The 26,511-nt window shown below is 43.3% G+C and overlaps 2 protein-coding genes across 2 annotated transcripts; one reads left to right on the top strand and one right to left on the bottom strand.

Annotated features, from left to right (window-relative positions):
- Positions 1-2,660: 2,660 nt before the first annotated feature.
- On the bottom strand, positions 2,661-11,065 carry rcvrn (recoverin). Its single transcript, XM_033044102.1, has 3 exons — positions 10,295-11,065; positions 4,513-4,624; positions 2,661-2,902 (listed from the first exon to the last, which is right to left on the bottom strand). The coding sequence occupies exons 1-3, from the start codon at positions 10,673-10,675 to the stop codon at positions 2,793-2,795; spliced, it is 603 nt and encodes a 200-aa protein (XP_032899993.1). The 5' UTR covers positions 10,676-11,065; the 3' UTR covers positions 2,661-2,792.
- A 3,389-nt stretch (positions 11,066-14,454) lies between these two features.
- On the top strand, positions 14,455-24,561 carry pts (6-pyruvoyltetrahydropterin synthase). Its single transcript, XM_033044103.1, has 6 exons — positions 14,455-14,688; positions 16,411-16,490; positions 17,410-17,432; positions 22,730-22,786; positions 22,944-23,014; positions 24,319-24,561. Exons 1-6 carry the CDS (start codon positions 14,594-14,596, stop codon positions 24,440-24,442), a joined length of 450 nt encoding a protein of 149 aa, XP_032899994.1. The 5' UTR covers positions 14,455-14,593; the 3' UTR covers positions 24,443-24,561.
- The last annotated feature ends 1,950 nt before the right edge of the window (positions 24,562-26,511 follow it).

The raw sequence follows: 26,511 nt of genomic DNA, 5'->3' as shown, positions 1-26,511 counted from the left end.
TCTTTTGCATTTTAATTCGAAAATGTTTATATTTCCTTTCCCGCCTGTGTTCAGGCTTTGACCAAATTATCTTACAGAGCCACAATTTGTTTATTTGCAAATGTCTCTGGCAGTTCTGATAGTGTCTTAGGCCTGAAACGTTGCCTCTGTTTCACCTTCCATAAATGCTGCCTCACTGTGACCATGTTTTGCAGTTTCTGTACAAATATCTAAATCTATGATGATTTCCCAGGTTAAGCTCTTCAACATTTTACATTCTGCTTGGCAGCACTTGTCTTTGGCAATGAATACTGGGAATAGAGTACCAGCAATGCTATTTGTAATAGAGGGCCAGCAATGTCATTTGTAACAGAGGACTGGCAATGGAATGACTGGGCTTATATTCACTGGAATTTAGAAGGATGAGAGGGTATTATAGAAACATACAAAATTATAAAGGGACTGGACAACCCTTAGGAAACATGTTCCCGATGTTGGGGGAGTCCAGAACCAGGGCTCACAGTTTAAGAATAAGGGGTAGGCCATTTAGAACTGAGATGAGGAAAAACCTTTTCACCCAGAGAGTTGTGAATTTGTGGAATTCTCTGCCTCAGAAGGCAGTGGAGGCCGATTCAATGGATGCATTCAAACGAGAGTTAGATAGAACTCTTAGGGCTAGCGGAATCACGGGGTATGGGGAGAAGGCAGGAACGGGGTACTGATTGTGGATGATCAGCCATGATCACATTGAATGGCGGTGCTGGCCCGAAGGGCAGAATGGCCTACTCCTGCACCTATTTTCTATGTTTCTATGTAATGCCATTTGTAATAGAGGGCCAGCAATGTCATTTGCATACATTCCCTACAATGACTACATTCATGCACATTAGATAACATCAGCTGCAATCTAGATAGGATGTAAATCTTGGATTATATTTTAACACTGTGTTTAGTTTAGTTTAGTTTAGTTTAGAGATACAGCGCGGAAACAGGCCCTTCGGCCCACTGACTCCACTCCAACCCGTTGCCTATTTCCTTTGCTCCATAGATGCTGCTGCACCCGCTGAGTTTCTCCAGCATTTTTGTGTACCTTGAAATCTAGATTGGGTCCAAAAGCCTTCCAGGATATCCACCTTTTTCTTTAAACATTACATCAGATGCTTCACCTGAACAATAAACCAGCCCTTTGGAAAACAAACTTAACCTGGATGAATTAAATAAAGGAATCTTTATCTGGATTCGATAAAACCCGGCGAACCCAGGTGCAAATCCAGCTCAGCCCACGACCGTTACATATCACATCATGTGTTGATGATTAGTGAGCTTCACCTTCTGTCACAAACTCTTCTTGTTATGAAAAACGTCATGGCCATTAAAACAATCACCTCATATAATTCCAGAAGCATATTGATCCATCTACTCGCCATTAAGCGCCTTGAGTATTAGAAAGGCAATATAAATCCCATCCATTATTATTATTATTATTATTATCTACTAGTTACATCGCATTCTCTCCAAACTGCAATGGAAAGAATGAAAAAGAAAATCCATGTAATTTTCTTTAATCTTGTACATAATTAAATGTACATTATTTAGGTCATGACTATCCATTCAAGTCATTTTTGCTGCTCACAGAAAATGACCTTGAGGATTAGAAGCTTTAACTATCATTCCAGATTAAGAGAATCTCAATTACATTCACCGTAAAACCTTTCGTTCAGTCTAGTTCAGAGATACAGCGGGGAAACAGGCCTTTCCGCCCACTGGGTCCACACCAAACAGTGATCCCCGCACCCAAACACTATCCTACACTCACGAGGGACAATTTACAATTATACCAAAGGTACACAAAAATGCTGGAGAAACTCCGCGGGTGCAGCAGCATCTATGGAGCGAAGGAAATAGTCAACGTTTCGGGACGAAATGTTGCCTATTTCCTTCGCTCCATAGATGCTGCTGCACCCGCGGAGTTTCTCCAGCATTTTTGTGTACCTTCGATTTTCCAGCAGCTGCAGTTCCTTCTTAATCACAATTATACCAAGTCAATTGACCTCGTTTTCACCCTACAAACAGCTAACAATGGCCTGCTTCCGTTACCATCATTACTTTTTTGCATATCTTTCATTCGTTGTTCTTTATCTCTCCACTGATTGATTGGTGGTGGTCGGAGGGGCCGTAGGCGCAGATTGGCAGCCACGCTTCCGTCAGTCTGCCCCAGGGCAGCTGTGGCTACAGAAGTAGCTTACCACCACCGAGTGTGACTGAGGAGTGAATGAATAATGCGATGTAAAGCGCCTTGAGTATTAGAAAGGCGCTATATAAATCCCATCCATTATTATTATTATTATTATATCTCTTGTTTTCCCCATCCCTAACCAGTCTGAAGAAGGGTCTCGACCCGAAACATCAACCATCCCTTCTCTCCATAGATGCTGCCTGTCCCGCTGAGTTACTCCAGCTTTTTGTGTCTGTCTTCTGTTTAAACCATTTAGCATTTGCAGTTCCTTCCTGCACAACCTACATACCTGCACGTCTTTGGAGTGTGGGAAGAAACCATAGATCTTGGGGGAAAACCCACACAGGTCAAGGGGGAGAACATACAAACTCCATACAAACAGCACCCATAATCAGGATCGAACCCGGGTCTCTGGCGCGTTAAATAAATGCGCATATTAAAGTGGAAATGTATACCGAATCTTTTATTAATATTTAAAATTACACAGCTCTTGCATTGTATTATTGAGAAAACAGTAATTTGTAAACAATCTTGGAACAGTCTTTGGGAAAATATTATTCCCAGTGAAAGATTGAAGCTATTTCCTTTTTAGCTTTTCTTTGATTGTGTTTGGTTCTAACTGAATCATTCGGAGAATTTCATTGTTTTCCAGGGTGCCTTGAATAAATTCGTCTTCTGATAATTTATCTGAAAAAAAGGGACAGTTAGTTATAGGAAGTTTTCACATAAACACATTTTAACACAACTTTGACAAGCGCTATTTTTAACTTTGGTTGCCATTCAACGTAGCTCATGAAATACTCTGCCTCGCATGCAAACATGAAGCTTTTCGAAAACTAGATTATATTTATGTAAACATGCACCACATTCTATAGGAAACATGAGAAGTGTCGGGAATAAGCCCAATGTCTGAAAATTGCATATTTTTCAAATTCTTGGGAGAAAATAAGTTTTACCAAAACGAAATATAGAAAATAGGTGCAGGAGTAGGCCATTCGGCCCTTCGAGCCTGCACTGCCATTCAATATGATCATGGCTGATCATCCAACTCAGTATCCTGTACCTGCCTTCTCTCCATACCCCCTGATCCCTTTAGCCACAAGGGCCACATCTAACTCCCTCTTAAATATAGCCAATGAACTGGCCTCAACTACCTTCTGTGGCAGAGAATTCCAGAGATTCACCACTCTCTGTGTGAAAAATGTTTTCCTCATCTCGGTCCTAAAGGATTTCCCCCTTATCCTTAAACTGTGACCCTGTGACTGTAAACTGTGTAAAACAAGCATTTAACAAGGAACTGCAGATGCTGGAAAATCGAAGGTAAACAAAAATGCTGGAGAAACTCAGCGGGTGCAGCAGCATCTATGGAGCGAAGGAAATAGGCCTATTTCCTTCGCTCCATAGATGCTGCTGCACCCATTGAGTTTCTCCAGCATTTTTGTGTACCTAAAACAAGCATTAACTTTCTGATGGACGTACTGTATCTTCCCATGGTATTCTTTGCTTGTTCTAGGAGTTTGGGCAACCTGTTATGTCTTTTATCACTGGTCAGTAAGCAGCTCTATCTCTCCAGTGAACAACCTGTTTCAAATTGGCCGATGGTAGGGTTCCAAAGTTAATTCTATCAGTTCTAACACACTGTAACAACACCAGTCATTTAGGGGTTATTGATCATGGATGGTATCAGATAATATCTGCCCTTAGTTCCTCTATGTATTATCAAGACTTTCACAGCTTCCCTGTACAAATGCAAATCTCAAATGTTAATTACTAAAGGGCCTGTCCCACGAGCATGCGACTCCATGCGGCAAGCGCGACCTAACGTGGTCGCTTGAGCCGTACGGCCTCGCGGGGCCGGTCCCACTTCGATCGCCGGAGCCGTATGGAGTTGTGCGGGGCTGGTCCCGACATCGCGCGGGGCTCCGAAAAACTGACACTGTCCAAAGATTCCGCGCGGCAACGGCCTACCGGCCCGCAGCCGCATTGAGGCCGTACGCACCGGTTCGGTCACGCTCGCCGCATGCAGTCGCATGCTCGTGGGACAGGCCCTTTGCACTGCACTATGCCTTGTGGATTCCTTTAGAATAAACTGAGGGAGGGTACAGGGAAATCTCTGAGACTTTATGACCTATCCTGATCATCAATGTGAGACTTTCATTGCTTTTAACTAGATGGCATTGTAATGAAAAGTTGTCGAATTCTATCTTTACGGGTGCAGACAGTGGACATATCATAAATTTAAATGTGTCTCATGATAACAGTCTAAAGTGCACCCTTTACCATCTGTATGTATTTACCATTTTCCTTCTTGCCAAAATTGTCCCAGATTTTGTCAGCTCTCTTCTCTGGTGTGTTCTCGTCCTCTGGTAGTGTTTTTAGTTCATCTTCGTTTATCATTTTAAATATAGCCTGTGGGAGTAAAGAATAGAATTCATTAAAAACCAGCCACAAAGTTGACAGACCACTATTACAATTCCCCCACAGACTGCAGCCATCTGCACGTCTCCTTTCACAAATGCACAGAAACACTTGTGGCACTGGTCTGACTGGTGTACAGCTACTTGAACTGCTGGTTCACAGCACCAGAGACCCAGCTTCAATCCTGACCTCAGCTGGTGTCTGTGGGGAGTTTGCATACTCTCCCAGTGACCACATGGATTTACCCTAAGAGCTCCGTTTTTCTCCCACATTCCAAAGACGTGTGGTCGGTTAATTGGTCAATGTAAATTATCCCTCATATGTAGGCGAGTGGTAGATTATGGGGGAAATTGATGAGAATGTGGGAAGAATTTAAAAAATGTGATGAATATAAGATGAATGTAAAATGAGTGTTTGGTGGTTGCCGTGGATTCCGTGGTCTGAAGGGTTTCTTTCAATGCTGAATATCTCTGTGACACTGTGAAACAACATTTACTTCTTTAGCTGACAAAGCTAACAAAACCACTAGGTGGCACCACCAATGGCTGCCTCACCAACAATCTGTCTGTCCCCTCCTTCTCTTTTGTTTCTTTAGTATGTTTTCAATGTATGTTTTAGTGTTCTTTAGCTTGTTTTTTGTGGGGGGATGGGGGAAACTTTTTTTTTAATCTATTACCTCGACGGAGATGCGACATTTTCCATATCATATCTCCGTCCGCACTGCGGCCTAACATCGAGGAACTGGAGACCGACTTCGGGAGCCTGCAGGACTTTAACATCACGGAGCTGGCAATCCCTTTGCCAGGGACCGACGTCTGAGCTCCAACTGCGGGAGCCTGCGGACTTTAACATCGTGGAGCTTGCGGTCTCTAGTTTGAGACCGACTTCGGGAGCTCCAACCAGCAGGAGCTTTGATCGCCCCGAAGCAAGGGCTTCAATCACCCCCAACGGATGGTTCGACTGCCCCGACCACGGGAGAAAAATAAGGGAAGAAATATTAGACTTCATTGCCTTCCATCACAGTGAGGAATGTGGGGAATCTGCTGTGGTGGATGTTTATGTTCACTTTTATGTAGTTGTGTGTCTTGTTGCTTTTTATAGTATGGCTGTATGGAAATACGAATATCACTCTACCTTAATTGGCACACGTGACAATACAAGATCTTTAAAACCTTTGTAAATAAATGGTAGAGCTACTGCCTCACAGTGCCAGAGACCCGGGTTTGATCCTAACCTCAGATGCTGTCTGTGTGGAGTTTGCACTCTCTCTCTGTGACTGCGTGGGTTTCCTCTGGGTGCTCTGGTTTCCTCCACGTCCCAAAGATGTACGAGTTTGTAGGTTATTTGGCCTTTTGTAAATTCCCTCAAGTGGAAGCGAAAGTGGAATAACATAGAACTAGCGTGAACAACAGTCGCTGATAACTCAGAGGCTGAAGGGCCTGTCTCTGTGCTGGATCTCTAGACTAAACTAAACTAAATCAAATGATTAGTGAAGAATAACAACTTCTTTACAATTTATCATTTTTGCTTTCCTGCCCTCTACAAAAGTAACTGTGGGGTTACAATCCATTTCAAGAGTCACTACCGACCTCTACATGCCACCAGCTTTTCAACCAAAAAGTTCATCATCAAAGGGCACGGGGGGTGGGAGCGGAGGGGGGCTGGGTGTGGGTGGTAGGAGAGGGTGAGGGAGAATGTGGGAGGGAGAGAGGGGTGGGTGAAGTGAGGGGGGGAGTGGATTGTGTGTGGGGGGCGGGGGTGTGTGTGGGCGGGGGGTGTGTGTGGGCGGGTAGTAGTGTGTGTGGGCGGGTAGTGTGTGGGGAGGTGGGTGTGTGTGGGCGGGTAGTGTGTGTGGGGAGGTGGGTGTGTGTGAGAGGGAAGGGGAGTGTGTGCGCGGGGGGATTTATGGAGGGGGATGTGTGGGCGGGGGAGGGAGTGTAGGGGGAGGGGCTGAGTGCGTGCGCGGGGGGGGGTTGTGGGGGTGGAGGGGGGTATGGGGGGTGGAGAGAGCTCGGAGAAAAGATGGGAAAGAGCCAAGGGGAGAGGGGGCTACCACGGGGGAGGAGGGCAGGATCCAGTGAACAGGACCAGAGTGGAAAGGGCCGGAGCTGGGGAGTGGTGCAATGGTGGTGTAGTCGGCTCACAGCAGCAGAGGCCGCGGGAGCTGACCAGGGGGAGGATGCGGTCGGATGCAAAGATCCTATAACAAGCAAGATAGACCACTCCTTCTAAATGCAATGGGCTGATGTGTAGTACGCAACGGAGCGGAACGTGAGCCTTTTTTTCCACCAATTTCAGTAACCCGACCCGACTGGCAGTGTAATCACCGTTGTGGGGGAACAGAAGGGTTTCGGCCCAAAACGTTGCCTATTTCCTCCTCTCCGTCTCCTTAATGACTTGCGTTTTCCAGGCCCAGACTCCTTTATCATTACAATGTATGTCTGTCCAGTCACTCTACACATCCATCCTCCACCAGGAGGGTCTTAAAGCCCTCCTCGACCGCAGAACCAGCCAATGTCCATCTACCAATACTCTCATCCAAGCAGAGCTGGTCCTTACCTTCAACAACTTCTCTTTCGACTCCTCCCACTTCTTCCAAATCCAAGGGGTAGCTGTAGGCACTTGCATGGGCTTCAGGTAGGGTACTTTGTAGGGTACGTCGAACAATCCCTGTTCCAGGCGTACACTGGCCCTATCCCCGAATTCTATCTCCGTTACTTTGATGACTGCATCAGTGCTACCTCCTGCACCCATGCACAACTCACTGACTTCAACAACTTCACCACTAATTTCTATCCTGCACTCAAATTCTCTTGGACCATTTATAGATCTCACCGGCTCCATCACAGGAAACAGACAATTGACCGACATCTACTACAAACCTACTGACTCCCACAGCTATCTTGACTAGACTTCTTCCCACTCTGCCTCCTGTAACGACTATCACTTACACCCAATTAGACAATAGACAATAGTCAATAGACAATAGACAATTCAGCCCTTCTAGCCAGCACCGCCATTCAATGCGATCATGGCTGATCATCCCCAATCAGTACCCCGTTCCTGCCTTCTCCCCATATCCCCTGACTCCGCTATCTTTAAGAGTCCTATCTAGCTCTCTCTTGAAAGCATCCAGAGAACCTGCCTCCACCGCCCTCTGAGGCAGAGAATTCCACAGACTCACAACTCTCTGTGAGAAAAAGTGTTTCCTCGTCTCTGTTCTAAATGGCTTACCCCTTATTCTTAAATTGTGGCCCCTGGTTCTGGACTCCCCCAACGGGAACATGTTTCCTGCCTTTAGCGTGTCCAAACCCTTAACAATCTTATATGTTTCAATGAGATACCCTCTCATCCTTCTAAACTCAGAGAGTGTATAAGCCCAGCCGCTCCATTCTCTCAACATATGACAGTCCCGCCATCCTGGGAATTAACCTTGTAAACCTACGCTGCTCTCCCTCAATAGCAAGAATGTCCTTCCTCAAATTCCTCCATCTACGTTCCATCTGAGCCCAGGATGAGGTGTTCCATACCAGGGTATTGGAGATGTCCTCTTTCTTTCAGAAAAAAGGGGGTTCCCCTCTTCCATTATAGATGAGGCTCTTAGGGTCTCCACGATATCCTGCAGCTCTGCACCTCTTCCAACCTCATTTACTGTATCCGCTGTTCCAGGTGTCAACTTCACTACATCGGCGAGACCAAACGCTGACTCGGCGATCGTTTCACTGAACACCTCGGCTCAGTCCGTCTTAACCTACCTGATCTCCTGGTGACTCAGCACTTCACCTCCCCCTCCCATTCCCAATCTGACCTTTCTGTCCTGGGCCTCCTCCATTGTCAGAGTGAGGCCCAGCACAAACTGGAGGAATAGCACCTCATATCTAACTTCAGATAGCCCTTGCTTCCCCTCCCAGTTCTCCCACTAGTCTTACTGTCTCCGACTACATTCTATCTTTGGCCTGCCCCCCTCCCCTGACATCAGTCTGAAGAAGGGTCTCAACCCGAAACGTGGCCCATTCCTTCTCTCCAGAGATGCTGCCTCACCCGCTGAGTTACTCCAGTATTTTGTCTACCTGGTGTGTCTACCTCCATGTCCATATGTAGCATATCCTAGAGGACAGAGATTTTACTGTCCTTTCATTTGTTTCACGATTCCTGCTCCAGCATAAAATACACCCTGAATGTATTTTTTGAAATGAAGTGAGCATTGGGCAGGTCACTAAGCACTACTGTAGATTTCTAATATATCATTTGGAATTCTGTTCTATATTTAATCAGTTCCTTAATATTTGTTTCTGATATTCCAATATAAGTAAATTGATTCACATTCAAAACATATTTATTAGGTATATTAACAAAGATGAGTGGTTTTGATGTATTTTATATTTCATATATAATTGAGGAAGAGAAGCAGTTTGTGAGGTATTATACACAATTTAAATAAGATCGGGGAATTCATCTAGTAACTGAGATAGCATTCCTCCCTCATAAACACCACAAAGAAATAAATAATCCTGAAGAATAGTCTGAAGAAATTTATTAATGACAATAAATTTGTATTGTATTGTAAGAAGTGCTCGACCTGAAACCTCACATATTCCTTCTCTCCAGAGATGCTGTCTGACCCGCTGAGTTACTCCAGCTTTTTGTGTTTATCTTCAGTTTAAACCAGCATCTGCAGTTCCTTCCTGCACAAATAATCCTCCCATTCATTAATTTGCTCAGTTTGATATCTTCCTGGAAATAGTGACTGCATTTCAAAATCAAAATGCCTTAAGCCCCTGCCCCACTTAGGAGACCTAAACAGCAACCTTTGGTGACCTTGCCCACCACCCCAAAAAAAATCAAGGTCGAGGTGATGTGCAACCTCCTACCACCTCCCACGCATATGTTGAAAACCTTCCTCGACTATGAAGAAAACCGGCTTCGACTAGACCTGCGACTAAAAAATTATCGATTTTTAAAATGGCGACCTATTTTTAGTCGAGGCCGGTTTTAAACATGATGAAAAAATAGCAGCAACCGAGATGAAGCCTCGACCACACGGAAACCACTTTCGACCATGAGGGAGAGTGACCAAAACCTCCGGTGACCTCATGGAAACCATGGGTGGCGGGCAAGGTCACCAGAGGTTGCTGTTTAGGTCTCCTAAGTGTGACAGGGGGTTTAGGATGCCTGGGGCATTTGTTACACTACAGTATAAATAGAAAACATTTCTCAAGATCTTTTAAAATTGTTATGGCCACAAAATGGTAGAAAGCATCTTGCATTTGGGAAAATGCCCTTAACTGTCAAAGAATATCACATCAGCCTCTTTGCTGCAGCTGGTATTCACTGGTTACAAAGCAAAGATAATTGAAAATAGACACAAAAAGCTGGAGTAACTCAGCAGGTCAGACAGCATTTCTGGAGTAAAGGAATAGGTGACGTTTCAGGCCAAGACTCTTCTTCATATAATTGATAACAATAATTAGAAGCGCTGCCTATGAAGATTTTAAACAGATGAATGGTGAAAGCCAAAAAAAATAATAATTGGAAAAAAATTGATTCAGAATGGAAAATGTGTAATTATATTTTCTGGCAGTTTGTAAAATCAGAATCATGCACTTTAGTAATCACTGTACGTTGTAAAATTAGAATGATGCCATTTAAAAATCGCTGTACCTTGACAATTTCCAATATTTCTGTTTTGTTGATAGTTCCGTTGCCATCGACGTCAAAAAGAGAAAAAGCCCATTCAAGTTTCTGCGAGGTTTTTCCCGAGGAGGTGAGGTGAAGCGCAATGATGTATTCCTTAAAATCCAAGATCCCATCAGAATTGGTGTCAAAGCTCCTGAAAACATGTTGAGCGTATTCTTTGGGATCCGTATCCGGGAAAAATCCAGAGTAGATCTTTTGAAATTGTGCCATGGTGATCTTTCCATTTGGACATTCCTTCAAAAATGTTTGATACCATATTGCCAGCTCATCTTCTGTGTATTTGGTGTTGAGTTTGAGATCTTCCAAGATATCTTTGGAGAGGGCACCGCTTTTGGAGTTTCCCATTTCCAGACCCAGAGGCAAGAAGCAAGGAGAACACAGGACTCCTCCTGACTCAACAATGCACAGACAGGCACCAGATGCATGTTTATCCAAACAGATTAAAGCTTGTTAGTTTAGAAGGATTAGCCTTTATCTCCTTAAGGTTGACATTCACACAGAAATCCGAATACATATAAACAACAAACGAATTAGCTATTAGAAATAACCGTAACTAACGTGTGAATTCCTAAAACTGTTAGCAAAACACACCTTGCCTGCGATCCACTTAACTTTATTTGCAGTCTTGGTCAACAGACTTTAATAGACTTTAGAATTTTTGACTTTTTAGACAAATTTAAATTGACAACATTAAATATTGAGCACAGGAACAAGCCCTTTGGCCAAACATGATGCCTAGCTGAACCGGTCTTTTCTGCTGTACATATCCCTCTAATCCCTGCATTTCCATTTGCCTCTCAAATGCGACTATTGTATCTGCCTTCACCACCAGTCCTGGCAATGAGTTCCAGGCCCCAACCACAGCCCCACCCAGCTCGGACCTGCCCCGCAAAGAGTGGGCCGCACTGAACCGGCTCCATACAGGAGTCGGCTGGTTCAATGCCAACATGCATCACTGGGGGCTGCATTCATCAGCGGCCTGCATGTGTGGAGCAGACTAGCAACAACGCAGCAGCACGTCATTATTAAACTGCGCTGTCCTCCGCCCCCCCCCCCCCCCCGGTGGAGGGGTACACCTCACGGCCCTCGACTACAGGACATTGAACTGGCCACAGCGCCTGGAGGGTGTTACATAACATCTGCTGCCTCAAACGCAAGGAGAAGAAGTCGCTGTGTAGAGTCGGGTAAGCCGATGTGTGGAGTCGGGAGGTGCTGTGTGGTGCCGTGGCGAGTGTCCCTCACCCCCACGCAGACCCCTCCCCCCACACACACCCCCTCCCCCCCACACACCCCCTCCCCCTCCCCCTCCCCACACCCCCCCATCACACCGCACACCCCCTTCCCCCTACCCCCCTCTAATGTGCTCCTCAGTCCACTAAGATACACTTGATCTCAGCTGCGTTTTGCTAGCCTATGCCTTCTTCTTTTTCCTGGCCAGAGCCTCGATTTCTCTCATCACCCAGGGTTCCTTACTCGCAGCTGCCTTGCCCTTCACTCTAGCAGGAAGGAACATGCATGCCTTGAATTCACACCATTACTCATTTAACCAATCCCACTTTCCAATTATCCCTTTGCCTGCATGCATCCTGCTCCAATCAACTAGCCTAGCCACAATTCAGAACTTTCATTTGTGGGCCTGCCCTGTCTTTATCCACAACGAATTTAAAGTTAATAGAACTGTAATCGCTGGTCGCAAAAGACTCGCACACCAACACTTCAGTCACTTGCCCTTCCCTATTTCATAAGAGAAGTTTAGGCTTTGACCTCTGCCTTATAGAACCCTCTACATATTGCCTAAGGAACTTTCCTGAATGTGTTTGACAAATTCCACACCATCTAAGTCCTTGATGGCGGTCCCAGTCTATATTGGACATTGCTGCTCTTGTTCCTATTGATGATAAAAGTCACAGGAAGTGGTACTGGCATTGGTTTAGTATTGCCACGTGTACTGAGACACAATGAAAACTTTTGTTTTGTGAGTTATCCAGGAAGTTTATACCATTTATGAGTATATCTAAAGGAAGAAACAGAATGCAGAATACAGCGTTACAACCACAGGAAAAATGCAGATAAAAAATAATGCTCGGGCAGAAACTCAGGAATACATCATTCTCACTGCCTTGCAAACTTCAGAAATGATTTTTGTTCGTAATTCTGAATCAAATTGTGTAGTCATCGGTAGTGGGGAAACTGCTAGAGTCAGTTATTAAAGATGGGATAGCAGCACATTTGGAAAGTGGTGAAATCATTGGACAAAGTCAGCATGGATTTACAAAAGGTAAACTTGTCTGACGAATCTTATAGAATTTTTCGAGGATGTAACTAGTAGCGTGGATAGGGGAGAACCAGTGGATGTGGTGTATCTGGACTTCCAGAAGGCTTTCGACAAGGTCCCACATAAGAGATTAGTTTACAAACTTAAAGCACACGGCATTGAGGGTTCAGTATTGATGTGGATAGAGAACTGGCTGGCAAACAGGAAGCAAAGAGTAGGAGTAAACGGGTCCTTTTCACAATGGCAAGCAGTGACTAGTGGGGTACCGCAAGGCTCAGTGCTGGGACCCCAGCTATTTACAATATATATTAATGATCTGGATGAGGGAATTGAAGGCAATATCTCCAAGTTTGCGGATGACACTAAGCTGGGGGGCAGTGTTAGCTGTGAGGAGGATGCTAGGAGACTGCAAGGTGACTTGGATAGGCTGGGTGAGTGGGCAAATGTTTGGCAGATGCAGTATAATGTGGATAAATGTGAGGTTATCCATTTTGGTGGCAAAAACAGGAAAGCAGACTATTATCTAAATGGTGGCCGACTAGGAAAAGGGGAGATGCAGCGAGACCTGGGTGTCATGGTACACCAGTCATTGAAAGTGGGCATGCAGGTGCAGCAGGCAGTGAAGAAAGCGAATGGTATGTTAGCTTTCATAGCAAAAGGATTTGAGTATAGGAGCAGGGAGGTTCTACTGCAGTTGTACAGGGTCTTGGTGAGACCACACCTGGAGTATTGCGTACAGTTTGGTCTCCAAATCTGAGGAAGGACATTATTGCCATAGAGGGAGTGCAGAGAAGGTTCACCAGACTGATTCCTGGGATGTCAGGACTGTCTTATGAAGAAAGACTGGATAGACTTGGTTTATACTCTCTAGAATTTAGGAGATTGAGAGGGGATCTTATAGAAACTTACAAAATTCTTAAGGGGTTGGACAGGCTAGATGCAGGAAGATTGCTCCCGATGTTGGGGAAGTCCAGGACAAGGGGTCACAGCTTAAGGATAAGGGGGAAATCCTTTAAAACCGAGATGAGAAGAACTTTTTTCACACAGAGAGTGGTGAATCTCTGGAACTCCCTGCCACAGAGGGTAGTCGAGGCCAGTTCATTGGCTATATTTAAGAGGGAGTTAGATGTGGCCCTGGTGGCTAAGGGGATCAGAGGGTATGGAGAGAAGGCAGGTACGGGATACTGAGTTGGATGATCAGCCATGATCATATTGAATGGCGGTGCAGGCTCGAAGGGCCGAATGGCCTACTCCTGCACCTAATTTCTATGTTTCTATGTCATAGAGGCCTAGATAGAGTTATGGGCCTGTCCCACTTAGGCAACTTTTTAGGCGACTGTGGGAGACTTTGCAGTCACCACATGGTCGCCACATGTTTGCGGGCGGTTGCCGGGGAGTCACCTTCATGGTCGTGAGGAGTTCTCACATTCTGGGAACTAGGTTGGCACAGTGTAAACAGTGAATAAAGTGAGAATATGGCCCATTGAACTGATGGCTCTCCACTAATGCTGTGTTTCCCTGGGGATTCTCACACGCCTGCTGGTTATGTTTAAATGTTTATATTGTTTTGTATCTTGCTGCTTTTTCGGTATGACTGTATGGTAAATCAAATTCCATTGTACTATAAAGGACTATTGAAATATGAAGCTTACGCCGTTAAAAAAAACGCGTTTTCAGTTGTTATTTCAGTTGTTATTTCAATATCTGTAGACTGTTTATATATACACACACACACGTGTCTTTCGCCACGGCACTCTCTATGGTTCCTCTGGAAACTACATAAAATACACTAATTTTATGTATTTTACTAATTTTCTGGCACGTAACTGGCTGTAACGTCCCTTGTATTAGACCCCGTGCACTTGCTGCAAACGTTTAGGTAATTAACAGGTTAATGTAACAAGGGCCTGGAGATTTGCAGCGTCGCCTAGTTTTACTCAGCGTGACTGCGAGGCGCGTCCAATCGGCTCAGGATCACAGCCGGACAAATGGAGGCTGAGGCGGCTGAGAAGGGGACGGGAGGTCGCAGGCGGCTGCGGGTGACCAGAGTGGAGTCTTTCTGTGCAGCTCACCGGCTCCACAGGTAAATATTGGCCACTGTAGGGCGGGGAATAGCCATCTAGCTGTACAGAGGAGACGAGACATGTCTCCCTTCCGCCTGTCCTTACGTGAATTGTGCAGCAAAGAACTGCGGATGAAGATCAGTCTGAAGAAGGGTCTCGACCCAAAACGCCACCCATTCCTCTTTCCTCCCACCCCCCCCAGAGATGCTGCCCGTCCCACTGAGTCACTCCGGCATTCTGTGTCTATCTATCTATCTTCCGTGAATGGTGGCTGTGTTCATTCATCTGCGAGCACACTGACACATTACGTCCCATCAACCACACATTGTGCGCTGTTTCCTGCTGTTGTGGGAGCAAGGCTTCGCTAGACTGTGTTGCAAACTGTGCTGGCTCCCGCACCGGCCGGCAGCTGCCTGCAGGATACCGAATAACACGGGGAGGAATACTGGGAACGCTCACAGGACACGCAGCAACAAAAACAAGGGGACACAAAAATGCTGGAGAAACTCAGCGGGTGCAGCAGCATCTATGGAGCGAAGGAAATAGGCGACGTTTCGGGGCGAAACCCTTCTTCAGACTGATAGGGGGTGGCGGGGAGAAGGAAGGAAAAAGGAGGAGGAGGAGCCCGAGGGCTAAGGAAGAGGAGGAGGCAGCAAGGGCTAGGAAAATTGGGAGAATTCAATGTTCAAGGCAATTTTGTTAGCCCTTGCTGTCTCCTCCCCTTCCTTAGCCCTCGGGCTCCTCCTCCTCCTTTTTCCTTCCTTCTCCCCGCCAAAGATCTTATAGCGGAGCTCCGCTATAGGATCTTTGCTCCCCGCCACCCCCTATCAGTCTGAAGAAGGGTTTCGGCCCGAAACGTTGCCTATTTCCTTTGCTCCTTAGATGCTGCTGCACCCGCTGAGTTTCTCCAGCTTTTTTGTGTACCTTCGATTTTCCAGCATCTGCAGTTCCTTCTTGAACAAAAACAGTGTGCTGGAGGAACTCAGCACCCCAGGCCAAAGATCCCAGAGGAGCCCAGGCAGCACCCGTGGAGGAGGAAGAAGGCCGGAAAAATTAGGTGGGGGCGGGACTGTCCGGTCCAAAGATTATAGAGGATTATAATCTAGAGGCTCCTCCAGTATCTTTGGTCCGGTCTGGCAACAGGAGAAGTGGGGCGATGGGTGGAGCTAGTGACAAAGGCTGGAAAAATAAATTAAAACGGCATCTGCTAAAGAGAGAAGAGGCAGTGAAATAAATATCTGTGTAGACAATAGGTGCAGGAGTAGGCCATTCAGCCCTTCGAGCCAGCACCACCATCATACACTGTGATAATCATGGCAGATAATATTCTTGCTATTGAGGGAGTGCAGCGTAGGTTTACAAGGTTAATTCCCGGGATGGGGGGACTGTCATATGCTGAGAGAATGGAGTTGCTGGGCTTGTACACGCTGGAGTTTAGAAGGATGAGAGGGGATCTAATTGAAACATATAAGATTGTTAAGGGTTTGGTCACGCTAGAGGCAGGAAACATGTTCCCGATGTTGGGGGAGTCCAGAACCAAGGGCCGCAATTTAAGAATAAGGAGCAAGCCATTTAGAACGGAGACGAGGAAACACTTTTTCTCACAGAGAGTGGTGAATCTGTGGAATTCTCTGCCTCGGAGGGCGGTGGAGGCAGGTTCTCTGGATGCTTTCAAGAGAGAGTTAGATAGGGCTCTTAAAAATAGCTGGTTTTGAAATTTTGATTTGTAACTTGTTTTCCAGTAATTTCTTGAGTGCCGAGGATAACAAGAGAATTTTTGGAAAGTGCAACAACCCAAATGGCCATGGTCATAACTACAAAGGTCAGTACCCGATGAATGGCTTGTTGGCACAGGCAAGTGATTCAAAAAAAGCATATGGCTAGCTAGCAATTGACTGAATCCAGCTGCAACTTATCTGATGAACTCTGGTTAATTAGATTGCTTCATGTTCTTTGAAGAGCTGGGCAGCTTCAATCCTTGGCCCTATAAAGAGAATATGTGTTTCAGTAGATTCTAACGCACAGAGTGGTGGGTGGACTTGGCTATGGAGTCGGCTAACAATTTGTCAAGAATCATTTTTAGAATGAACTGGATTGGTGACCATTTTCAGTATTGCTTCACTTCAAACCTAGATTCTTGTGGTCACAATTCACCCATGCAGCTGTTTCTCCACAGAACTGCTTCATCACAAAAGACACATTGCAATGTTCCTGTCTGTATCTGTTAGAGACTGACACAAAATGGCTTCAGTTAAGTAGGTTTAGCTATGTTGCCCTTGATCACCCCCGTATTGAAAGTCTGTGTGACATAAAACTTGGGTACTTTTGCTCTGACTTAGCACAGAAAGTTATTTTCATAATTTTTAAACTATTAAGCAGAATAAATACCACAACAAGTTGTGATATAAACACTATCAAATAATGCAGGTAGACAAAAATGCTGGAGGAGCTCAGCGGGTGAGGCAGCATCTATGGAGCGAAGGAAATAGGCAATGTTTCGGGTCGAAACCCTTCTTCAGACTGATGTGAGGGTGGGGGGGGGGGGGGGGGCAGGAAGAAGAAAGGAAGAGGGGGAGCCAGAGGGCTAGAGCGAGAGTTGAGAATGGGAGGAGACAGTAAGGACTACCTGAAATTAGAGAGGTCAATGTTCATACCGCTGGGGTACGAGTGCTTATTGTAATTTTATTTTTGGCAATAGAATTTGTCGTCTTGTTCTAACCTGATGCGTTTGTGTTTTACAGTGGAAGTTACAGTATGTGGTGAGGTAAGTGGTGAAGATGTGGGCAACTCTCAATATAATGCAAGGACTATTTCAAACTGTTTGAGTGTCAAAGGTTCAGTAACTTGCACTAGTGATTGACCTGGCTTCAGAGAAAAGCAATAAGAATAAAGAATAAAGACTGCCTGGCTGTCATTCAATATTTAGCACAAGAATATTCCATGAATTGACTGCCATTTGACCGCCTTTGATCTGTTGGATTTCAATTAATACAACAAAGCAGCGGTTTATTAGCTGTAAATGTTCCAACAGGATTATTTTAATTTGTGGCTTAGAATCACAGTTAATGACTAACCAAAGTTTGACTAACCAAATTTTATCAGCCAAATTCAAACTCTCTAGGGAATGCAGACAGGGATGTCCGTTATCACCCTTATTGTTCGCATTGGTGATAGAACCATTGGCGGAAAAAATTAGATCTGAACCTGAAATATATGGCTATAATACTGATACAACAACTAATAAAATTTCTTTATATGCAGATGATGTTTTGATTTATATTACAAAACCGGAAATTAGTATTCCCAACCTGCTAAACATTATAACTAAGTTTGGTGCATTTTCTGGGTATAGGATTAATTGGGATAAAAGCGAGATTATGCCAATAACAGGAATAAATCTAAATACATTACAACAATACCCATTAAAAGTAGTTACAGACAAACTTAAATATTTAGGGATTAACGTAACTAAAACTCATAACTCATTAATAAAATCCAACTATCCTCAACTATTAGATAAACTTAGAAAAAATATTTTATATTGGAAAACACTTCCTATATCCATGATTGGTAGAATAAGTGCCATAAAGATGGTATTTCTACCACAGTTGTTATATTTGTTTCAGGCTATTCCTTTTTTTCTTCTGAAAACTTTTTTTTTTTAAATTGATAATATTGTTAATAGTTTTATTTGGGATTATAAAAATCACAGAATAAATAAAAAACATCTATGCAAAGCTAAGATAAATGGAGGATTAGCACTTCCAAACTTTTAATATTATTTTTGGGCTGTTCAGATTAAGAATATGAATTTCTGGTGGGTAATATGGATCATGAACCGACATGGTTAAATATAGAAAAGGAAGACTGTCTACCTTTCAATGTAGGTTCGATAATTTTTGCACCAACGGAAGTACAAAAAAAAAATTATAAAGACAACCTAATAATATATAATAATAGACGTATTTGGAAACAAATAGTTAAGACTCTACATTTGGATAATCTCTCATTTAGATTACCAATTATGAATAATCCATCGTTTAAACCTGCTATATTAGATGGGGGGTTTAAACAATGGGATGATTTAGGAATTACAAGGATAGAACACCTTTATAGAAAAGGAAAATTTCTTTTATTCCAGGAGTTACAAGATATTTATGGATTGTCTCCACAACATTTGTTTAGGTATTTACAAATTAGAGATTATATTAAATCCAATACACAAGATTATAAAAATAAAGAAGCAGGACTGTTAGACGAACTGTTTAATTTATATCCAAATACAGAAAAATTAATAGCCTATATATATAACATCATTTTGGATAAGGAGAATCCAATAACGGAAATATATCGTCAAGCATGGGAAAATGAAATGGGATTGGCTATAACAAAAGAAAACTGGGAAGAAAGTCTACAACGAATACACCGGTGTTCATTAAACGCCAGACATATATTGATACAATTTAAAGTATTATATAGGTTACATTATTCGAAAACTAAATTAAATAGTATTTTTCCGAATCTCTCCGCTATTTGTGATAAGTGCAAGAAAGCAGAGGCAAATTTAATACATAGTTTCGTTACATGTCCTAAATTGAATTATTACTGGACAGAAATTTTTAAAGTTATTTCTGAAGTCATCAAAGTTAAATTGGACCCTAACCCAAAGCTAATAATATTTGGAATTCCGGATTTACATCTATCACTTACAGTAAATCAAAGAAATTTCTTTGATTACTGTTTGATAATTGGGAAAAAAATCATATTGAAATTTTGGAAGGGAACATTATCCCCCACAACCAAAATGTGGGCAGCAGAGATGATGGAGACGTTACATCTGGAAAGAATTAGATTTGTCCTATTGGACAAGTATAATTCTTTTGAACAGATATGGTCTCCATATATACAGTATTTAGAGAAGTAGCTGTTCTTGGCAACACAGCTCGGCGTGCACCCTGCGGGATTTGGTGAGAATAATTCATTTTTATATTGGAATTAACATATATGTCTTTATTGATACTATCACTTGTAGTAGTGTTATTAACAATACATATTGTGGTTTTTCAAATTTTTTTTTTTTTTTTTTTTTCGTTTCTCTTTTCTTTCTTATATATAATCAAATTATTATTTAATCACTCTCTTAATGATTTATAACTGTTCTACTATCATTATTTCTAAAAAAAAATAGTAGATAAGTATTATTAGTGTTTTACTTAATGCAAATTGAATTAATTTGATATAAAGTTGTTTGAAGCACTGTAATTGATTACCTTTAATAAAAAAATATATTAAAATAAAATAAAAAAGAATCACAGTTAATGTTCCAAGTTGAATACCCTTTGTTAGGAGTTGGAACTTGCAGAAGCTGAGTGCGGAGGCTGTGAGCTTAAAGGTGGGGCAGGGGTGGAAATGGAATGATGGACCTTTGTGGTATATAGAAGAGACAAGGTCTTGGTTAAAGGTACACAAAAATGCTGGAGAAACTCAGCGGGTGCAGCAGCATCTATGGAGCGAAGGAAATAGGCGATGTTTCGGGTCGAAACCCTTCTTCAGACTGATGGGGGGTGGGGGAGAGAAGGAAGGGCCGGAGACAAGATCTTGGTTAACTTTGGTGTATCAAAGCCAAGGTTCTGGAAGACATGCAGCAAGGACCAGCAGATGTCTGAAGAAGGGTCTCAACCCAAAACAATACAATACAATATGGTTTTATTCATCACATTGCACATAAAGTGCAAGTGAAATGAATTTGTCAGCAGCAGTACAATGAGAAAGAACACACAACACACAATAAACATTTAACACAAACATCCACCACAGCATTCATCACTGTGGAGGAAGGCACAAAAATTTAGCCAGTCCCAAAAAACGTCACCAGGGATGCTGCCTGACCCTCTGAGTCACTACTGCTTTATGTGTCTATTTACAGGAAGACATGTCAGACCCACCTGCATGAAAAGTTCTCAACCTGTAGAAATGGCTAACCTCGAGTTACCAATCTTCCCAAGTTGTCCATGGGTCACTGGAGTTAAATGAGACTCCTGGAAGTCTCGGGATGCAAGTGTGTTTGTCAGTATATGCATGCAGGATATGAAGTGCAGGTTGTGGAGTGAACCAGCTCGGTTAGTGAACTCGATGTGGATGCAGAGCTACGGTTGTAACATAGTGATGATGATCTTGCCTCTCCCCTGGACTGGGACGTGAGGTAGGGAAAGGGAAGAAGCTGTGGCAGTAGATTGCAGGTGAGTGAGCAGCCTGCAGGAAACAGAAAGCCCCACAGTTAGTGAGGCTTAGTCACCACATGACGCGTTTACCTAATCCATACTACACAAAATCTGCTGATTGTTTGGTAGTCATTCGTGTAGTCTCATTGCTACCTTACGTTAAATACTTACATTTGACTCGAGACTTCATGTGATTAAAATCTCCCAGTAAAGATCAAAAAAAAAAATGAACAACCTGAGGCCAATTAAGCTATTGCTTGACAATTTTCAAACAATAATTTCCCAATTTTTGGAACTAATTGATATTAGCTGGAATTTTCTTCTTGTGAAAAGTTCTTCTATTGCCAATCAGCAATGCATGGACAGATGGTTATCTAATGGAAAATTGTAGACAAAAAATGCTGGAGAAACTCAGCATCTATGGAGAGAGGGAATAGGCGACGTTTCGGGTCGGGATCCTTCTTCAGACTGAGTCTAGACTGAGACCGAAGACAGTCTAATGGAAAATAACTAGTTAAAAGCAAATAGTGTAAATCAGTATCGACAATTTTGCAGATGGGGTAAATAGTCAACAGATCAGGCAGCATCTGTGGAGGAAGAATCAGTGTTATTGTTTCATGTCGAAGACCCTTCACTACGTTGCAAACATTATGAAGGATAATTTAGGTTAGTTTATCGTCACGTGTACCGAGGTACAGTGAAAATCTTTTGTTGCGTTTGTGCTAACCAGTCAGCAGAAAGACAATACATGATTACAATCGAGCCCTCCACAGTGTGCAGATACAGGATTAAGGGAATAACGTTTAGTCTGGGTGAAGTGATCCAAGGGTCTCCGAAGAGGTAAATAGAAGATTGTTGTTGATAGAATGGTTCAGTAGTTGATTGTAGAGGCTGGTGAGGTGGTAGATGGGATCAGGGTAACGTTATTGTTGCTGTGTCAAGTTGAGAGCAGATTGTGGGTTATAGATCAGTTGCAGTCGAAGGACTTTGTTCAGGACGAAGGAAGACGTCTCGGACACATCTTTGAGGAAAGTCTCATCAAATAACAACAACAACAACAACAACAACAACAATACAATTTATTGTCATTTGAGCCCCAGTGAGACTCAAACGAAAAATGTGATGGAAATGGAGGAAGTGGGAGAATGGACTTGGTACACTGGGATGAACAGCTAAGATATTGAACCAGCCTGTAGGCTCGCAATGCATGTTTGTGATCTGCCATCACCTGAGGTAGAGACAGAGATCCAGGAAGAAAATAGTTAGTGACAGGCATAGTAAAATGAGAGCATCTTGGAAATTAGCCGAATAAGTAATTATGATCAGTCAAAGGGTCTTCAAGATGGAATGTTACCTGTTCCTTTTTCTACAGATGCAGCCTGACCCGTTCAGTCTTTCCAGCATTTTTTAGTTTTTCTTTAGTTTCGAGACACAGCGCGGAAACAGGCCCTTCGGCCCACCGAGTCTGCACAGGCCAGAGAACCCCCACATTAACACTATCCTACACACACACCAGGGACAGTTTACCCACACACCAAGCCAATTGACCTACATGCCTGTACGTCTTTGGAGTGTGGGAAGAAACCGAAGATCTCGGAGAAAACCCACGTGGTCAGCAAGGCAGCAACTCTACCGCTGCGCCACCCTTTTTATTTCAGATTTCCAGATTTAGTGGTTTTTCGGCGACGGCATTAACTTTTCAGCTTGATACCTTTGGGTCAGTGTCTCTATCTAGTCTTTCTGTGGTTCATGAGCTCGAAGGGCCGAATGGCCTACTCCTGCACCTATTTTCTATTTTCTATGAGTGAAGAATGGTAAATCTAACTTCCCTTCCATTCAGGTCAATCCAGTCACTGGGATGGTGATGAATATCACAGAACTGAAGGAACATGTGCAGGTATTGATCATACTGAGGAAGGATGATGGAGGTCATTTGTAAATGATGTCTAATGTTCTGATTTGGCCTGGTATGGCTGCTGTGTATAACACTCTATGAGATTAAATGATATTTGTTCTATATTGACACCAAATCCTTTCTGATTTTTCTTGACCAGGAAGTCATTATGAAGCAACTTGACCACAAGAACCTGGATAAGGATGTTCCATTCTTTGCTAATAATGTTAGGTAGGTGGGTCTTAGGCAAGTAATGTCTCCCCCCTCAGTTGCCCTGCTCCTTTCTCCTCCTTTGTACACTCAGTTCCCACCTTCCAGTCCATTTCCATTTTATTCCTAAAATAGACACAAAAAGCTGGAGTAACTCACATGGTCAGACAGCATCTCTGGAGAAAAGGAATAGGTGGCGTATCGGGTCGAGACCCATCATTTTCCCTATTCTCTTTCACCGATATCCCTTCCTCTGACTTTATACTTTTCCTTCTCCTTATCTGGCATCCTTTTGTCTCCTTTAACCTCTAACCTTTGTCACTTACTCCACCCATCTGCCATTCATTCCTTCCCTCCCATCGCCTATATCCACCTATCACTTGCCAGACTTTGTCCACCACCCCCCCACCTCCCTTTTACACCTTTCTTCCCCCTACACCAATCAGTCTGTAGAAATGTCCTGACCAAAAACATCATCTGTCCACAAATGCTGCCTGACCCATTGAGTTCCTCCTGCATTTGTTTTTTTGAAAGTAGAAAATTGATGAGGAATCGTTGTACATGGCTTGACAATACCAGGTAATATACACTTATTGTAATTCCAGTCGTTGAGTGATACAGTGTGGAAACAGGCCCTTCGACCCAACTCGCCCACACCGGCATTGATGCAGCCCACAATTGCAGAGTCATCTGAAAGCTTCTGCAGGTGGCAAGAGATGGAGTTATAGGTGGAGATGGTAAACAGGAAGTGAGAGAGGACCGTCTCCTGTGGGGACCCTGTGTTGCTCACTACCGTGTCCGAGACACAGTTCTGTAGCCGGATATATTGTGATCCTCCTACTCCTGCACCTATTTTCTATGTTTCTATGTTTCTAAAATGTGGGCTTTAATTTTTAGACTGTTGTTACAGGGCCCAGTTAGCTTTGATCTGTGTGTATTACTTCCTTCTCGGACTTGAGCTATGAGCAGATTCCATGTTTATCTTGCATTAGATGTTACCCCCGTATCAAAGTGAATGAGTATACATGTTTTTATCCTTCTCGAGCAAATATTTTCTATTTGAACCTTTTAAAAAAAAAATTGTACTTTAATCTGAAAACTTTTTAACTTTCCAGAAATATATTGGCAAAGCTACTCTTATTTTGACTTTATTTACAGTGTGGTGCAATATTATAATGTATTTACAAGCTGTGTGTAAAGAGTTCAGATATTGCACCACTCCTACTTTGTGCTAAAGCTGTGGCAGTGATGTGAGTGAACTATTAAAATGCAGCTGGAATAACTTCAGAACGATGTATAACTGAACATTTTATGTTTCTGTTTAGTACCGCTGAAAATGTAGCAATCTACATCTGGGATAACCTACAGACTCGCCTCCCGCCGAAACTACTCTACGAAGTAAAGTTATACGAAACTGATAAGAATATTGTTGTTTACCACGGGGAATGAAAAAATCCTGTTGAGTTTTTGTTTAATTTTTGTTGCTCGTACTGAGCTGTAGTTGACTCAGAACATAAAGGGCCTGTCCCACTTAGGCAATTTTTTTCGGCAACTGCCAGCGACTGTCGCACTACGCCAACCTACCACCTAGTCAACTTCAAGCTACTGACAACCGGCGATCCACCTACGACCACACAGGGACAACCTACGAAAACCAAAGTCAACCCACGTCCACCTGTGACGAGCTAAGACAAGCGACGACCCTGAAGGCGACTGAAGACAATTCAGTCGCCGGTACCTGTCGCTGGTTGGCGTAGGTAGTCGCCAATGGAATTCAACGAAGTCAGCACCCGGCGACAACCAACATCACCTGGTGACAACATGCGTCATCCTGGCGACAACCTACGACAGCACCTACGACAGAAGACAAGCTACGTCAAGCCCACAGTCGCCGAAAAGGTCTGAACATTTCAAAATCCAGCGGCAACCAGAAAAACATTACAACTCTTTAGGCGACTTGAGGAGACGACTCACGACCATACAGGCATCATCTTGCGACCATCTCGCGACAGCCTAGTCGCCTGCAGTCACTGAAAAAATCGTCTAAGTGGGACAGGGGCTTAACTTGCCCATGAAAGACCTTTATACCTTTGCTCTTTCTACTCCATTAAATTCTATTCACTCTGTAATTGATTTACTAAGATTAGAAAAAGATCTCTGAAAGGTTCCAATGGTCCATGTTGCTGTAAAGACACTAACATTTCATCATCCAGAGTTGTTCTTCAAAGTTGCTTCAGTTTGTTCACTCGTTGAGTGAAGAATTGTCCTGATTTTTCAATTTATATGCCCTATATGCGACTTAATTTAACGTAACTTTAGTCTGTGCGTGGAGACACAAGGACCTGTAAATGTTGCAACCTTGAGCAAAACATAAAGTGCTGGAGTCAGAAGAAGGATCCCGACCCGAAATGCCACCTATCTATTCCGTCCACAGATGCTGTCTGACCCTTTGTGTTACTGCAGCACTTTGTGTTTTACTCTGTGTGTGTGTGGTCAATGTTCGAGTATGAAAATGAACAATAACACCCCAGTAGATTGTTACTTGAGGCACTAAAATCCCCAAATTGTGAAAGAGAAAGAAATGGGAGAAGCTATGAAATTGGAATTCCACCATCAGCGAAAATAGTATTTTGAATCTGTGGATACTTGTGGCTTAATTGTAAGAACTGTGAACTAAATCAATTCCTCACAAAGTTACCCCTGCATGTTGAAAGGGGGTGGTTAAAATCACTTGTATGTGATTTTTGACTGAAGGAGCCAAAAATGAAAATCAATATGATGCGATGGAAACTTCTAAACAGCATAAATCACATGCCCAAGCCAAATGAGAGAAAGTGGATATAATTCATAGGCAAACGTAAACCTCAATAGCCATTGGAGTATAAACCTAGCATTATGAAAGAGTAAGAAATTGGAGAATTTATGAAATAGAAATTCTGCTGTCAGTGAAAATGTGAAAGACAACAGGTGTGGGAAGGAACTGCAGATGCTGATTTAAACCGAAGATAGACACAAAATGCTGGAGTAACTCAGTGGGGCAGGCAGCATCTCTGGTCTCGTCCAGAAACGCCATACATTCCTTCTCTCCAGAGATGCTGCCTGTCCCACTGAGTTACTCCAGCATTGTGCAAGTCAGCAAGAACTTTCTAACCATTTTAGAATAGTGATATTAAGCATTCTACTTCATTAGCATTTTAATATGTAAAGCAGTTGTCATTTGACCCTTCGAGCCAGCACCGCCATTCATTGTGATCATGGCTGATCGTCCCCAATCAATAACCCGTGCCTGCCTTCTCCCCATATCCCCTGACTCCACTAGCCCCTAGAGCTCTATCTAACTCTCTCTTAAATCCATCCAGTGATTTGGCCGCCACTGCCCTCTGTGGCAGGGAATTCCACAATTTCCAGAATCATGTCAAGGACTATTGAAGACTCATCGTATCTGCCGTTGCCAGGAACACTGGTGATGTTTACTCTGTTGCTGATTGTGTAATAAAACAATTCTCTTGAACATATGA

This window comes from Amblyraja radiata, chromosome 26, assembly GCF_010909765.2.
Source record: "Amblyraja radiata isolate CabotCenter1 chromosome 26, sAmbRad1.1.pri, whole genome shotgun sequence".
Taxonomy (NCBI): Eukaryota; Metazoa; Chordata; class Chondrichthyes; order Rajiformes; family Rajidae; genus Amblyraja; species Amblyraja radiata.
This window is presented reverse-complemented; position numbering and strand designations above follow the sequence as displayed.